This window comes from Chiloscyllium plagiosum, unplaced genomic scaffold, assembly GCF_037043375.1.
Source record: "Chiloscyllium plagiosum isolate Xiang-an unplaced genomic scaffold, Cpla_swu_hap1 HiC_scaffold_14, whole genome shotgun sequence".
NCBI classification, from domain to species: Eukaryota; Metazoa; Chordata; class Chondrichthyes; order Orectolobiformes; family Hemiscylliidae; genus Chiloscyllium; species Chiloscyllium plagiosum.
Genome location: NW_028270152.1, coordinates 24,166,355 through 24,184,036, shown reverse-complemented (window position 1 = coordinate 24,184,036; position 17,682 = coordinate 24,166,355). Strand labels below are relative to the sequence as shown.

The window sequence follows — 17,682 nt, the reverse complement described above, 5'->3', positions numbered from 1 at the left end:
CTGGTTTATAGGGCTTAGTGAGAAGTGTATTCTTCTTCTGGATGAAATCCCTAACCTGAAAAAAACAGAAAAGATCTCTGCTGGGCAGCCAGTATTTGCAGCTCAGTTGCTCGAAAGACATCATAACGTCCCCCTCAAACAAGTCTCCCAAACTTGAAACTCCTCTCGCCGCCCATAGTTTGAACCCTGAGTCCACCATCCCTAGTCGGAACCCTGGCATACCAACTATGGGAGTAAGTGGCGAAGTCTTGGATAAGCAACTCTCACTCTCGCGCATTGCCCTCCATGCCTTGACTGTACTAATAACAATGGGGTTCCGGCAGTGGTCCATAACTGTCCTCATCTTATCCATGAACAATAGGTTAATAAGAGAGCACTTTGCCTGGGAGGCCTTGATATCCAGCCATACTGAGACTGGATAGTTACTTGCCCAATCGCACACAAAGGACAACAGGGAACCCAACTGATAACTCCTGATGCCTATGAAATCAACTCCTCTCCATCCTTGAGGCAACTGCAATTTAGTAATTTTGATGAGGGGCCGTCCACGACACTAGACGAAGGAACTAAGCCAACCCATAAGTTTCCCCAACGTTGACCCAGAAAACATTATAGGGAGCATACACATGGGATAAAGCAAACGAGGGAGGACATTCATCTTAATAAGGGCTATTTGGCCCAACTAAGAAATTGGAAAAGCCTCCCATCTCTGAAGATCCCGCCAAATATTGTCAAGCAGGTGAGCAAAATTAGTCCGAAATAACCGACCAAACATGGGGGTAATAAAGATACCTGGGTATCAGAAACCCACCTGTGACCATCTAAAGGGGAACCTAGGGCCACTTTCAGCCTCTGGAACTTCCTTGAGGTCCCCCAAGGGCATAGCCTCCAACTTAGTAAAGTTGATCTTATATCCTGAAATAGCCCCAAATGAATTACTACACTGTATCAGATAGGGAACGGAGGTCATCGGGTTCAATAAAAACAGAAGGACATCATCCACACACAGTGTAATTTTGTATACCCTTGATCCCACTTCCGCAGCGATTATGTCGATGTTCTGACAAATGGCCTCTGCCAGCGGTTCTATCACCAACATAAACAACAATGGTGAATGGGGGCAGCCTTGACAACTACCCCTACCTGTCCTAAAGTTCCCAGACTTCACCCTGTTGGTGATGATCCCGGTCAGAGGGTGGTGATTTAAAACCTCCACCCACTTAGCAAAGACCCCACCCAACCCAAACGGCTCCAAGACATAAAAGAGGTATGGCCATTCCACCTGGTCAAATGCTTTCTCTGCATCTAAGGAAATGCACTTGCATCTATGGACTGCCATAGTGTTATGGGTTTAGATGGAGAGGAATTTGTTAAGTGTGTACAAGAACATTTTCTGATTCAGTATCTGGATGTACCTACTCGAGAAGGTGCAAAACTTGACCCACTCTTGGGAAATAAGGCAGGGCAGGTGACTGAAGTGTCAGTGGGGAAGCAGTTTGGGACCAGCAACCATAATTCTATTCGTTTTAAAATAGTGATGGAAAAGGATAGACCAGATCTACAAGTTGAAGTTCTAAATTGGAGAAAGGCCAATTTTGACAGTATTAGGCAAGAACTTTCAAAAGCTGATTGGGGGCAGATGTTCGCAGGTAAGGGAATGGCTGGAAAATGGGAAGCCTTCAGAAATGAGATAACGAGAATCCAGAGAAAGTATATTCCTGTTAGGGTGAAAGGAAAGGCTAGTAGGTATAGGGAATGCTGGATGACTAAAGAAATTGAGGGTTTGGTTAAGAAAAAGAAGGAAGCATATGTAAGGTATAGACAGGATAAATCGAGTGAATCCTTAGAAGAGTATAAAGGCAGTAGGAGTATACTTAAGAGGGAAATCAGGAGGGCAAAAAGGAGACATGAAATAGCTTTGGCAAATAGAGTTAAGGAGAATCCAAAGTGTTTTTATGAATACATTAAGGACAAAAGGATAACTAGGGAGAGAATAGGGTCTCTCAAAGATCAGCAAGATGGCCTTTGTGTGGAGGTGCAGAAAATGGAGGGGGGATACTAAATGAATATTTTGCACCAGTGTTTACTGTGGAAAAGGATATGGAAGATAGAGAAAGTAACGAAATGGATGGTGACATCTTGCAAAATGTCCATATTACAGAGGAGGAAGTGCTGGAGGATGTCTTGAAATGGGTAAAAGTGGATAAATCCCCAGGACCTGATCAGGTGTACCCTAGAACTCTTGAATGCTGGGCCTCTTGCTCAGATATTTGTATCATCGATAGTCACAGGTGAGGTTGCAGAAGACTGGAGGTTGGCTAACGTTGTGCCACTGTTTAAGAAAGGTGGTAAGGACAAGCCAGGGAATATAGACCGGTGAGCCTGACGCCGGTGGTGGGCAAGTTGCTGGAGGGAATCCTGAGGGACAGAATGTACATGCATTTGGAAAGGCAAGGACTGATTAGGGATAGTCAACATGGCTTTGTGCATGGGAAATCATGGCTCACAAACTTGATTGAGACTTTTGAAGAAGTAACAAAGAGAATTGATGAGGGCAGAGCAGTAGATGTGATCTACATGGACTTCAGTAAGGCGTTTGACAAGGTTCCCCATGGGAGACTGGTTAGCAAGGTTAGATCTCACAAAATAAAGGGAGAACTAGCCATTTGGATACAAAACTGGCTCAAAGATAGAAGATAGAGGGTGGTGCTGGAGGGTTGTTTTTCAGACTGGAGGCCTGTGACCAGTGGAGGGCCACCATGATCGGTGCTGGGTCCTCTATGTTTGTCATTTACATAAATGATTTGGATGCAAGCATCAGAGGTACACTTAGTAAGTTTGCAGATGACACCAAAATTGGAGGTGTAGTGGACAGCGAAGAGGGCTACCTCAGATTACAACAGGATCTTGACCAGATGGGCCAATGGGCTGAGAAGTGGCAGATGGAGTTTAATTCAGATAAATGCGAGACGCTGCATTTTGGGAAAGCAAATCTTAGCAGGACTTATACACTTAATGGTAAGGTCCTAGGGAGTATTGCTGAACAAAGAGACTTTGGAATGTAGGTTCATAGCTCCTTGAAAGTGGAGTCGCAGGTAGATAGGATAGTGAAGAAGGCATTTGGTATGCTTTCTTTTATTGGTCAGAGTAGTGAGTACTGGAGTTGGGACGTCATGTGGTGGCTGTACAGGACATTGGTTCGGCCACTGTCGGAATATTGCTCGCAATTCTTGTCTCCTTCTTATCTGGAAAGATGTGAAACTTGAAAGGGTTCAGAAAAGATTTACAAGGATGTTGCCAGGGTTGGAGGATTTGAGCTATGTGGAGAGGCTGAACAGGCTGGGGCTGTTTTCCCTGGAGCGTCAGAGGCTGAGGGGTGACTTTATAGAGGTTTACAAAATTAGGAGGGGCATGGATAGGATAAATAGACAAAGTCTTTTCCCTGGAGTGGGGGAGTCCAGAACTAAAGGGCATAGGTTTAGAGTGAGAGGGGAAAGATATAAAAGGGACCCAAGGGGTAACTTTTTCATGCAGAGGGTGCTACATGTATGGAATGAGCTGCCAGAGGATGTCATGGAGGCTGGTACAATTGCAACATTTAAAAGGCATTTGGATGGGTACATGAATAGGAAGGGTTTGGAGGGATATGGGGCGGGTGCTGGCAGGTGGGAATAGATCAGGTTGGGATATCTGGTTGGCATGGATGGGTTGGACCGAAGGGTCTGTTTCCATGTTATACATCTCTATGACTCTAAATCACTAACCCCTGGATCAATCGTTGCTGACATGCCTGGATCATAGTCAGCAACCTTCTAATATTAATAGAAGACCTATGGCCCCTTATAAAATCTGTCTGGTCCTCTTTTGACAATATAGGGCAATACCTTCTCCAATCTTAGTACCAAAATCTTAGATAGAATCTTAAAATTTGCATTTAATTGACAGATGGGCCTGTGTGAGACACAATCCTGAGGAACTTTCCCCTTCTTATGAATGAGGGAAACATTAGCTTCTTTCAAAGGTGGTGGTAGGCATTCATTCATATAGGAGTGATTGTACATTTCCAGCATCAGTCCTGACAGAATCTCTATAAACTCCTTGTCAAACTCACCAGGGAGACCATCACAGCTGGGCACTTTTCCATTCTGAAGTTGCCTAGCTGCCTTGCTGAACTGTCAAGGGGGTATTGAGGAGAGAGGCCTGTTCCAAGCTTATCCCTGGGAGGTTCAGGCTCTTAAAAAGGCTTCAATTTTGGCTCTCCTATCCTCGCAACCTTCAGACTGATACAATTCAGAGTAAAAACTCCGAAAAGCCTTCTTAATCCTTTTGGCATCGTATGTAAGAACCCCGGTGCTGTCTCTAACTGCAGTAATGGATTAGGGAGCACGTTTTTTCCTAGTCAGATATGCAAAATACTTCCCTGACCTATCCCCATACTCGAACATCCTTTGTCTAACAAAAGCAAATGATTTCTTTGCAGTTTGTGTAAGTATTGAATTCAAGGCAGCCCTTCGGGCTGTGATTCGCTGTAGCTTAGTCACTGAAGGCCTCGCAAAATATGCTGTCTCAGCGGCTTTCAGCTGTGTCTCAAGTAGACGCTGCTGTTCCCCCTTCTGTCATTTCCGGCTAGCCGAATAGGAAATAGCTAATCCCCTAGCAAAGGCCTTAGCGGTCTTCAATAGCATAGAAGGACTACTAGCCGTGCCTGGGTTGATAGTCAGGAACTCCTGAAACTCCCAAAACTCCCTCAAAAGATATTTCACAAATTTGGAATCCTTAAGGAGAAAAGGATCCAGATGGCAGTGGTGCAAACCAAGCACCTCACTCTTGGCCTTAACCCCCAATATACCGCTGTGTGATCAGAGATAGTAATATTCCCAATTTTACAACCCATTATCGAAACCAGAAGGGTCGAAGGAGCCAAATAAAAAAATCAATCCTCATGTAACATTTATGTGGATTTGAAAAAAAGGTGAAGTCCCTGCTGGTAGGGTGAAGACATCTTCAAATGTCCACCAGTCCCAACTCCTCACATAAGTCAGTCACCTGCTTGACCTGCAAAGAAATTGTTGGGGGGCCACTAGGCATCCCGTCCACTGTTGGATCCAAAAGGCAATTGAATCCCCCCCCCCCCCCTATAATAATGTGCGTGTTCCAAAGGCACTCAGCTTAGAGAAGGCATCAATCAAAAATTTGAGGGGATGCGCTGGAGAGCAGTAGATATTTAAAATGCCATATTTCTCCCCATGTATCAGGGCTTTAAGTATCACAAACTGCCCTTGCTCATCTTTCACCTGCTCTAATAATGTGAATGGAAGGTTTTCTGCATAAGTATAGCCACTCCCCTACTTTTAGTAGTAAAGGATGAAAAGAATACCCAAACATAACCCCCCTGTTGCAACTTCAGGTGTTCCCCATCGTTAAGATGGGTTTTCTGCAACAGGGCAGTTAACCCTTTCCCTCTTAAGGCTAGAAAGCACTTTTTTCCCTTTTAACAGGCGAATGATTTCCCTTGACGTTCCAGATGCACCCTTTAACAAGCCACTTAGCCATATCCCCTTTCAGAGACCCGTGAACCGCCAGGAGGGAGAACCCTGCTTGCAAATATGCCGAGCATAAGTAAATGGAGACTCAGAGTCGCCGAATTGTGTATACAAAAACTATTCTATCATAACTACAAACAGCTATTACTACCAAAAAAAACTACAAAGAAAACCAACTATAAAACTTTGAATGGAAGACACTCTCCCCTGTCCATAGGGGACACGTCCCTCCTGCACATCTCCCTCAGGCCCAGACTGTGCCCCAGCCTTAGGCAAACAAAAGTAAATAAACAAGGAAATGATCCTTAAGTCAACAAAAAGAAAAAGTCAGGATAAGCACTCTACCCATCTCCAGTTTCATGTCATCCCTACTTATGACTAAAAGAGAGAAAGAACAAAAAAAAGGGAATTCAACAAAGGATGCCCACAAAACTTCCCATAATAAAATCCAGTTATAAAAATATAATAGGAACAACATATTCCAAGATCTGTTTTCTTAAAAAAAAAATTAGGGAAAGAAAAATAAGGGAAAATGGAAAACACTGGGAAAGAAGGAAAAGAGGACGAACATTAACGGTATTCTTCAGACCAATCGGTCTATTTTCAAGTGTCTATAAAGGTCTTGGCTTTATCCGCCAAGATATAAACTAAGTCTTCGTGGCTGAAATGGAGCACCACAGGGTACTTCATGGAATACTGGATACCCAGGTTCTTCAGCCTCTTTTTAATTTCATTGAAGAACTTCCTCTTTCGAATTACAGCGGCTGAGAAATCCTGGAAAAATGTAATTTTTGACCCCTTGTGCAGCAGTGCCTGTGGATCTTCCCCCAGTGATCTGCAGGCTTCTATCTCTCTTTGCTTGTGCCCTGTACATGAAGATGTGCACTAAGACCGGGCGGGGGTGCTGTACCGGACTAGACCTGTGCACCGCCCTTTCAATATGCAGCCGTCCCGATTCAATTTGAAAGCCCAGGAACTGCGACAGCCAGCTTGCAAAGAAGCTGACTGGCTGCCCACTTTCCTCACTCTCCAGAAGCCTGACAATCTGAAGATTCACCCTCTGACCTGATCGCGTAAGGCCCACACTTCCTGCTTCAGTATATGGATTTGTCCTAACAAGGCCTCAATTATCACTTCTGAGGCTGTGGTTCGACCCTCCACCTGCTCCCCAAGGGCCTGCTTCTGCAGCATGGAAGCAATGGGTTGGACCTTGGCATGGATCTCCTTGATCGCAGCCTCAACCTTCGCACTAAGTCTCACTGCCACCAATTCCTGAGTCCCCGTCTGGTCCCCCAGGGGGGATTCGGGAGGGGCTGCTGCTACGGCCACAGGCATACAAAGTGCTGCAGGAGAGTGTCCTCCTTGCTGATGTTTGTTCGCTCCTTTTCCTTTTGGCATCCTGCCCACTCCAAATTGTCAACAAATGTGTTGTTTGTTAGTTCAAATTAACAATTCCTCCAACTAAGTTGGCGAGGGTGGAGCTATTGTACATGGGCGAGGTGACAATTGTAGTCATTTTGGCCTTGTCACTCTCTTTGTGGGTGAGGCAGTTCTGGAGCATACTTTTGGAAATGTGGAACACAGGCTGCAGACATTCCTGGGCAATGTTCAGTAATGCAATCAAACAAAAAAAAGTTGGCCGGGGATGGTTAAAAAAAACACCAATATGCCTTGGCTGTTAGGTAGAGCCATCCACGGCAGTTCTACTGAATCACCGCCATCTTGCCAAGTCAGTCATTATTTTTAATTTCCACTCTCACTGCTACAAGCAATGACGTCTATCAGGAGTATAGAGGCCAGGGCGGCTGAATGGTTAGCACTGCTGCCTCAGGGAGCCAGGTTTGAATCCAACATTGAGTTTGCACGTTCTCCTTGTGCCTGCAGTGGTTTCCATCCATAGTCCAAAGCTGTACAAGTTCAGTGGATTGGCTATGCTAAATTGCTCAGAGCATTCAGGGATGTGTAGGTTGGGTGGATTAGTCATGAGAAATGCAAGGTTACAGGGATTAAGTAGGAGTTTGAGTCTGGGTGGGATGCTGTTCAGAGATTGTGACTTGATGGGTTGAACGGCTTGCTTCCACAGTGTTGGGATACTATGATTACGCATTAAAGAGTCCGTTATTTACACATTCACTCTTAACAGCAAACGTTGATCAGGGCAGAATTTGATTCAGCTACATGAACTGAATTATCCTGCAAGAAAATATTACTGTGCCATTATATACTTGATTAGTCAAATAATTTACTATTTATGAAGGTGGAAATATTTAATGTTGATAGAAAATCTGTTTGTAACATATTTAACAGTGCCAGGATCCTTTACTCAATATAATACAGTAAATAAAATACTAGTGAGCAACACCATTGTATATCAATGCTTTACAAAAATTGGTCACAGTGTAGGTTTGAGACTATTTTATGTTAATACAAAATTCAACTCTTCTCTCAAAGATTTGCTTTTTTTAAATCTTCAGGTAGAATACGTCCTTTCTTTCTTGCCTTGTCTTTTTTCCGTTCTATCTTGGCATGCTTCTTTTGCATTATATTTCTTTTCCTCTTATCTTGACGACGCTGCATCTTTTCAACAACATGTTCTGTTAGCTTTTCCCAGTTCTTCTGCCGTTGGGATTTGAGTTTTTCTTTTCGCTTTAGTGAAGCTTTCAGCAATTCTTCATTGTCTTTAATTTTCAGGCCTTCAGCTTTGTACAGAACATTGGTCCACTTCATCTTCATTTCAACTTCCTTTGCCTTATTTTCATCTTTAATCTTCAATTCTTCAATCTTATTCTTTTGGGCTTCCAGTCGAGATAAAAGTTGTTTGTAGTTTTTACCAGTGAGAGGTGTGATGCCACCTTTAATTTTCTGTTTTTTCTCTTTTCTTTTCATCTTTTTGTCTTTAACTACCTCAGATGGCAAATCCACTTTATTGAAGAGCAATTGATTTTCCATTTTCTTCGATGTGTCTTTTTTCTCTGTATCTTGAGCCTCTGCTGCAATACTATCTTCCTGGACAATTTGCTGTTCTTTTTTCATTCGCATCTCTTTCCGTTTCTGTTTTTTCTTTTCCCTCTCACGCTTTCTGTGCAGCCGTTTCTTCTCTAATTCTTCAGGAAGCAAGCCTTTTGGATTGCACTGTCAAAAAAACACAAGACATGACACAATTGATGACAGAGTAATGAAAAGGTAGTAAATGAAAATCTGTAGTGAATAGCTGGAAAGTTATGTAGACTACATATAAAGTTTGCTTGGAATACAGACAAAAAAACTAGAATTACTCTCAATAAATTGCATGCCATTCCACTTGTCCCATTTACTTATCAAATTACTTGGTATTAAATTAGTCTCCTGTAAATGGAGGCATTTTCACAATTATAGTCTCCCAGAATCCAATACAAATTAAAAAACAAAGACCCTTTCTAACAAAGGTCTCTACAGTCAAATATTTTGCCAGGATTTGAATTTTGGCTGGGGGGGGGGGGGGTCAAGACTGTAAAGTTACTATTTAACTGAGACTATTCTAATCTGACATCTCTGACTGCAAAAAGCTTTATATACCGTGAAATTATTACTAGTTTAAAAAAACAATTCAAAATATACATTCAATAATCCCATTCTATTTTGTGGCACCCAGAATTGTACTGTCAGATCTTTGAATCTTTTTACATATACTTTAAAATTCAAAAGCATTGGTTAATTAATTCTCCAGGGGAACTGTAAACATTAAAGTTTAAAAACAGATAAAGTTTGATATTCATTCAATCAATAATATTTCAATCCAAATCCAGTTAAGCGTCTTTCACTGCATTTAGACACAATTTGAATTTCTTTTTCCAAACTAATAGTTACTTAACTTGTATTCACTTCAGAGCTAACTGACTGACTAGGTGACCCAATAGTGACTCCAAATATACCCAGCACACAAAATGTAAGGCATATCAAAATTTACCTGACCGCGGCTTTCTTGGATTTTCTCATGTAGTCTCTGACGAAGAATATTTACTGTTGAAAACGAGCTTGTGTTCACTTCACTGACTGAAAGGAAAGTTTAAAGTTATAACATATCATATTCACCAATTACATCTGTACTAAACGTAGATTAGCTATGTAGAAAAAGCTTTAAAACAATATGATAATACAAAAATAATCAGGAGCAGGGATGTCTCGCTGCAATTACAGGGTTAAAAATCACAATATCAGGTTATTTTGGAAGGACTAGCTTTTGGAGCGCTGCTCCTTCATCAGGTAGTTGTGGAGCAGGACTAAAAGACACAGAATTTACATCAAAACATTACAGCATCATGCAACTGAAATGAGACACTGAACAAATATTTGTAATCTTTTGCTATAAATTCTGTGTCTTATGGTCCCGCTCCACAACAACCTGATGAAGGAGCAGTGCTGAAAGCTAGTGCTTACAAATAAACCTGTTGTTATGTCATTTTTATCGTTGTCCACCCAGTTCAACACCGGTTCCTCCACATCATGCAATTACAGGGGCATTGGTGATACCACAACTGGAACGTTGTGAGCAGTTTTGGAAGAATACTCTTACTATAAAGGGAGTGCATCAAAGATTTACTAAACTGATTCCTGGGATGATGAGAATTACATACAAGTTCAGGTTTTTAAAAAAAAATTCAGTTAGGATTATACTTGGAGTTCAGAAGAATGGAGAGAGATCTCATAGAAACCTAGAAACAGGACTGAACAGGGTAGATGCAGGATGGATTTCCAGTTGTGGGGTCCAGAACCAGAGGTTACAATCTAAGGACACAGGGGAAATCATTTACGACTGAGGTGAGGAGAAAACCGCTCACCCAGAGAGTGAGGAGCCCGTAAAATTCACTACCACAGAAAGCAATCAAGGACAAAATATTTTATGGTTTGAAGGAGAAGTTGGATTTAGCACTTGGTGCTAAAGGGATCAAAGGATTTGGGGAGGTGTAAAGTAGGAACAGGCTATGGAGTTGGGTGAACAGCCATTATCATGATGAATGGCAGAGCAGCCTCAAAAGGCTGAATGGGCTAATCCTGCTCCTGTTTTCTGCATTTATATTTTCGACGTAAAGGTGAAAGCATGAGTGTGCTGGGAGCAGATGAGGATGGGGAATAAACAAAGGCATATTTATATAGCATAATAAAACATCCCAAGGTACTTCAAAGGAGCAGTATAAATGAAGATACGACACCAAGATACATAAGGAGGTAATAGTCAGATAACAAAAAACTTGGACAAAGTCAGTATTAAGAGTTTTTATAAAGGAACGTGAGGTGGTGACATGTCGGAAGGGAATTCCAAAGCTTGGGACTTAGGCAATCTAAAGGCGTGGCCACTAATAGCATAGTAATTTTAAATAGGAATATGTAAGATATTAGAATTAGAGGAAAACACAAAAGTTTGTGAGGGATATTACAGTCAGAGTCATACAGCACAGAAACAGACCCTTCAGTCCATATCAGTCATAATTCCAGACTAAACCAGTTACAACTGCCTGCAGTTAGCCAGTACTGGGGCTCTTGCAATGCAGTGGTAATATCCCTATCTCTCAGCTGGAAGGTCAGGATTCACGTTATACCTGCACCAGACAGGTATTGTATTAACATCTGAAATAGGTTGATTAAAAGTATTTATTAGAGATTTCAGGAGGGGCTAGACCTCAGAGGGTTTTGAAAACAAGCATGAGACTTTTAACATCAAAGCTTGCTTTTCTTGGAGCCAATGTGGGTAGGTGAACAGAGGTATTTGGTGAACAAGGCTCACTGTGAATCAATACACAGGCACTGGAGTTTGGATAACGTCCAGTCTATGGGAAGGTAAAATGTAAGAGACCAGCCAGGAATATATTGGAATCTAGAGGTAACAATGATAATAAAGAGTGTAAAAGAATTTAATCTAAGTACCTAAATTGTGAAAGGAGATTAATTTCACTACCTCAGTGGAGAACAGGGAAACAATACTCATAGCAAGACAGAATTCTCACACCTCTGGTATTTTGCTGGATTTTGTCCACTTTCACTCCATTTTGAACGGTATTAGGCTGACCCCCACTCACTGGTTGAAAATGTTTCAGCTCCTTTAGAGCTTCCTTTCTTCTCCTCCTCTTCTTCTTTTTAGGTTGGGTTAGAGCTTTTGAGCCCTCCTTTTTAGAAACTAAAGATACAAACAAAACCACACAACCTGAACAGGACTTGATTTTATTTAATTCACATTTAATAATTAACAGCATCACCTGAATATTTCTACAAGTTAGTCTCCACTCAGTAACTTTAAAATTATCTGCATTTTGTATAAGAGAGAAACAGTATATAATTCATCAGAATTTAAAACAAAAGAAAACTGGATCAGAAATTGGCTAGCTGAAAGAAGATGGTGCTAAAGGGATCAAAGGATTTGGGGAGGTGAAGGTGGTGGTTGATGGGAAATGTTTATCCTGGAGCTCAGTTACCAGTGGTGTGACACAAGGATCTGTTTTGGGGCCACTGCTGTTTGTCATTTTTATACAAATGATTTGGATGTGGGCATTGAAGGATGGCTTAGTAAATAAGATAGGCAGAGTTGTGGATAGTGCCAAAGGATATTGTGAGTTAGAGGGACATAGATAAAATGCAGAGCTGGGCTGAGAAGTGGCAAATGGAGTTTAATGTGGAAAAGTCTGAGGTATTTCACTTCGGAAGAAGTATCACGAATGCAGAGTACTGGACTAATGGTAAAATTCTTGGCAGTGTAGATGAATAGAGAGATCTGTGTCCAGGTGCATAAATCCCTGAAAGTTGCCATCCATATTGATAGGGTTGCTAAGGCAGCATATGGTGTGTTGGCATTTATTGTTGGGGGGGATTGAGTTTCGGGGCCACAAGGTCATGCTTCAGCTGTACAAGATACTGGTAAGGCCGCACCTGGAGCATTGCGTGCAGTTCTGGTCACCGCATTACAGGAAGGATGTGGACGTTTTGGAAAGGGTTCAGAGGAGATTTACCAGGATGTTGCCTGGTATGGAAGGAAGGTCTTATGAGGAAAGGCTGAGGGAACTCAGGCTGTTTTCGTTGGAGGGGAGGAGGTTAAGAGGTGACTTAATCGAGATGTGTAAGATAATCAGAGAGTTAAGTAAGGTGGACAGTGAGAGCCTTTTTCATTGGATGGTGAAGGCTAACACAAGGGGACATAGCTTTAAATTTGGGGCGGGGGGGGTAATAGATTTAGGACAGATATTAGGGGTAGTTTCTTCACTCAGAATAGTAGCACCGTGGGACAGCCTGCCTGCAACAGTAGTAGACTCGCTGACGTTAAGGGCATTTAAATGGGCATTGGATATACATGTGGATAATAATGGAATGGTGGAGGTTAGATGGGCAGCAAATGATTTTCGCAGGTCGTTGCAACAGAGGGCCAAAGGGCCTGTACTGCACTGTAACGTTCTATGTTGTTTCAATGAGAGACACTGCATCTGGGCCTCAACACAAAATGTTAAATCTTGATTTATTTACTCCAGCTTTATGTTCAGTATTTTCATTACAGAATTTCTAAATGGTTAATTTTTATCAATGTACTTCAGAATTAAACCAACCCTCCTGTTCTCCAGTTTTCAGTGATAACCGCCAACAATTCACCTATTGATTCTGTCCATTAAACAGTTCCTGAATTCACTGTCTGTGCATAATTCTCCTGAAATCTGGAGATTAGCTTGTGAATGATACAAGCTGACTTCACAAGTTAACATCCTCCCAGAATTATAGCTCACAATTTTACTTCCATTATACTCCTATTGTATCCTCAAACTATAATCAGAATAAGATTTTTTTATCTTAAATTCTTTCATGAGATGTCAGAAGGTGCCCATTCCTAATTGCTGGAGAAGGTGGAGATGAGCTGGACCATTGCAGAACTTGGGGCACAGGGACACCAACAGTGCTGTTAGAAAGGAAGTTCAAGGATTTTATACAATAGCAGTGAAGGAACAGTGATAGTTGCACATGGCTTGGAGGAAGACTCCAGATGGTTTTGTTCCCATGCATCTGCTGCCAATTTCCATCTGGACACTGGCGTTATGGATTTGGAAAGTATTGTGGGAGGAGGTTAGGTGAGTTGTATTTGTAGATGGTACTTCCAACTATCTTTGCTTTAATTCATCTATTACTGAAAATATTTTACTGTCATTAACACTTCCAGATTCCACAATCCAAAAAGATTAGCCACCAATCTCTAACCCTTACTTCTGCCATGGTTTTACAATCCCAATTTACCTTTTGCTTCTGTATTTATAAAATGTGAATGTGCAAATTACTGTGGATGCTGGAGTAACTAGTAAATGCTGGATATGGTTAAGTAGCATCTACGAAAGGGAAATAGTTAACTTTTAAAGTTATTGACCTCTTGGGTTTATTCTTTGACAGATGCTACATTGTATGGTTTAATTCAGAATTTTACATCTGTCATACTGTTCAGCTAAGTGCAATGAGTCTAATTTTGCATCATCCTCACCTGTTAAATTGTGTCCTGCAAATATCTCCTGCAGTGGCTTAAACTAGTCCCTCCTACTTGCACTTAGCCCATATTCTTCCAAACATTTCTTCTTCATGTACTTATCCAAATGTCTTTCAAACATTGTAACTGTACTCCCACTCACCAGTTCCTCTGGAAATTCAGTCCACATGCAAACCACGGTGTAAAAATGTTGCCCCCCCCATCTTCTTTAAATCTTTCTCTCACTTTAAAAACGTAATCCCTAGTCTTTAAATCCCCAAACGTACAGAAAAGACATCTTATCTATACTCATGATTTTATAAATTCTCTATAAGGTGTGGGATATAGGTAAAGTAGTGTTACTTCTGCAATCATAATTACTTATGCAAGGTAAATGCACTCACACCAGTGTATAATTGTTTCAACCCAAGAGCTGAGTCAACAACAATGAAAACTATGTGGAGGGAATATATAATTGTTTTTGTATTAGCTAAAATGTAAATGCAAGAATGAAACATGCCTGCTAACAATGGTAGACAAATAGATAAGGTGCTGTGAGGATGTAGGTTAAGCCAGATATGCTTGTGCAAGCAGTAGGTATAAGCATCTGTTTCCCACTTTTGCAAAAACACAAAAACAAACCCCAATTAAAAGGTCATAAGGATCAATATGGTGAGGGAAAGGAAGGAAATCGCACATGTGGAGGTAGCAGATAATCATGAAGAAGGATATACCTAACAATGGGCCATAGCAGGATGTGGTGAAATGGCCGAGTAAAACTTGTACTTTGTTATGCACAAGGCCGGATACGGCAAGAGATAAGCAATAGTAATAGGCACTGGGTTTGGAGTAGTGAATCCTATATAAAATATGTACTTGCTAAACTCGGTGTGTCTATTTTAGGCACTTCGCTTTCAAGCGTATAATAAATATACTGATTGCTTCAGATCTTGTCTCGGACTGAAATTATTGAAGTGAGTGAGCTTTGTTTCTCACAAAGGTCATCCCTCAACCTCCTAGGCTCCAGGTGAAAGGAGTCCCAGCCTCTCCTAACTCAAACCTTCCATTCTCAGCAACATCGTGGTAAATCTCTTCTGAACCCTGAACAGCTTAATAATATCTTTCCAATAACAGGGGCCAGAATCGGACACATTATTCCAGAAAAGGCTTGACTAATATTCTGTGCAACGTCAACGTGACAGCCCAATTCCTCCCGCAAAAGGTCTGAGCAATGAAGGTAAGCGTGCTAAACGCCTTCTTAACCATCCTGTCTACGTGTGACGCAAATAATTATGTTCATGAAGCCATAAGTCTCTCTGTTCTAGAGAGTTCCACAATATTAGTTTCTTTTACAATGCCTGACTTTTTGAACATTGCTACCAGGACCGCTTTCGCCCCATGTCATTCGTTAATCAGGAGCAAGAAAAATCCCCCTCAGTATTACGATTTGTATTGCGTTCCTTACCCAGCTTTCGTTTACGCGGCTCCTGATTCTGAGATGCGCACACTTTGCTTCCCAAACTCTGAAAATACTGGTCTTTTGCAGCGAGACTGGGATCAGCCATTTCTGATCCAGATCTGTTTCCCAATGAAAGTGGGTTAAGTACAGATACGGTGGAAAACTAAGCGTTTGGAGGGCAGCAGATTAAAAACAGTAACGACTACTTCTCATCGAAAAGTACTGATGAACCAGTTAATTAATATTAGGCTCAATCCCGTTTTAATACTTCACCCGCACGCTCCCATGTGTGCCTTCTACGTCATCATTCTGCAGCCAGCTTCGCTCACCTGGCACATTGTGATTGCGTCAGAAACTGCCCATAACCCTGTCCTAGTGGCTGACGTGAGGTATTGCAGGATGTCAAGGACAAGAGTGGTTGAAGGGGCTTCCCTCTCCTCCAGCTTCTCCATTCACTTCACACCAAGTCTGATGACCACTGTGCCCTCTGATTAGCAGCACAGGCAAGCATGCCACATATTAGCGACAACAAATTAAAAAGAATAATAAAGCAAAGAACTGCTGAAAATCTGATACCAAAACCAGAAATTGCTGGAGGAACTCAACAGCAATTGGCAGCATTTTTGGAGAGGAAGCAGAGTCAATGTTTCAGATCCAGTGACCCTTCTTCAAAAGTTAAAAAGAATGATCGATTTTAATTTTATGCCATGTGATAAAAATGAGACTGAACTTTCAATAGTTAGTACACAAGATTTACAAATACCATATAGCTAGAACTGAGAGGTCGCAGTGATCAGGGAACTTTGAAAACACAGGATACTACTTTCAATATACAAGAAAAAGTTAGAGATAGTATGAAATTGAATAGGCTGATTTTCCTTTCAGCTTCTTCTGCCAACATAAAGATCATGGTCAATTTAGCAATATAATTTGATATACCCATTTATGCATCATATTCTGTATCTTCTCTTATTAGCTATAATCTATCAATCTAAAGTTTTAATTTATAGGTAGTTGATTTAGCACTAATTACTGTTCACTGAACAGCTTTCAAGCTTCGAAGAAAGATTTACATGATGTACCTTTTTGACCACAGAATGATTCAAAGTGCTTTACAACCAATGAAAATCTTTTTACGTGTAGCCACTTTTGTACCGTAAAAAACCTTTCTGTGTAATTTACCCTGAAAGATCTGGATCTAATTTTAGATTATGCTCCCTAATCATAGATTTCCAAATGAACAGAAATTGTTTCTTGCTATCTGCTCAGTCTGTTCCCCTTAATAGCTTGAAAGTATTGAGTGGATCAACCCTTAAATAATACCCTATTCTGTGTAATCCCACCTCCAGCTGTCCTACACTGCACTCTTAATGCCAGAGGGAAAAAAAACTTTTAAGGTAAGTCCAAGAACTGCTCACAGTACTCCAGGTCTGATCTAGCCAGGGCTTTATTTGTCCAGACCTTGACTTGTACTCCCTTCTCTTATACTCCTCTTGATATAAAGGCCAGCAATATACAAGAAATATACAAGCATTTTTCATTATTTTGTGCATCTGTTCATTTCAGTTGGAATTTTGAGTCCACCTCCAGATTAGAGTAAAGCAAAATGCAAAACAATGAATACTGTTTACACATAGAGTCATAGAGATGTACAGCATGGAAACAGACCCTTCGGGGAGAAAGTGAGGTCTGCAGATGCTGGAGATCAAAGTTGAAACTTTATTGCTGGAACAGCACAGCAGGTCAGGCAGCATCCAGGGAACAGGAGATTCGACGTTTCGGGCACAGGCCCTTCTTTCCTGAAGAAGGGCCTGTGCCCGAAACGTCGAATCTCCTGTTCCCTGGATGCTGCCTGACCTGCTGTGCTGTTCCAGCAATAAAGTTTCAACAACAGACCCTTCGGTCCAACCTGTCCATGCCGACCAGATATCCCAACCCAATCTAGTCCCACCTGCCAGCACCCGGCCCATATCCCTCCAAACCCGTCCTATTCATATACCCATCCAAATGCCTCTTAAATGTTGCAACTGTACCAAACTCCACGACATCCTTTGGCAGCTCATTCCATACACGTACCACCCTCTGTGTGAAAACGTTGCCCCTTAGGTCTCTTTTATATCTTTCCCCTCTCACCCTAAACCTATGCCCTCTATGGACTCCCAACCCCAGGGAAAAGACTTTGTCTATTTATCCTACCTATGCCCCTCATAATTTTGTAA

General features: G+C 41.6%; 2 protein-coding genes across 3 annotated transcripts in view; one reads left to right on the top strand and one right to left on the bottom strand.

The window, feature by feature from the left end:
• LOC122558906 (uncharacterized) overlaps positions 1-17,682 on the top strand; it is a 177,988-nt gene that overhangs the window by 141,313 nt on the left and 18,993 nt on the right. Inside the window, exon 3 of one of the 2 annotated variants that reach the window (XM_087994175.1) lies at positions 15,139-15,241. The gene's annotated coding sequence lies outside the window, so the exon portion shown is untranslated. Of the gene's footprint in view, positions 1-15,108; positions 15,242-17,682 lie in introns of those variants that run through there. The other variant, XM_087994176.1, reaches the window with a different exon arrangement.
• surf6 (surfeit 6) lies at positions 7,776-15,755 on the bottom strand. Its single transcript, XM_043707851.2, has 4 exons — positions 15,470-15,755; positions 11,527-11,694; positions 9,490-9,575; positions 7,776-8,675 (listed from the first exon to the last, which is right to left on the bottom strand). Exons 1-4 carry the CDS (start codon positions 15,567-15,569, stop codon positions 7,989-7,991), a joined length of 1,041 nt encoding a protein of 346 aa, XP_043563786.1. The 5' UTR covers positions 15,570-15,755; the 3' UTR covers positions 7,776-7,988.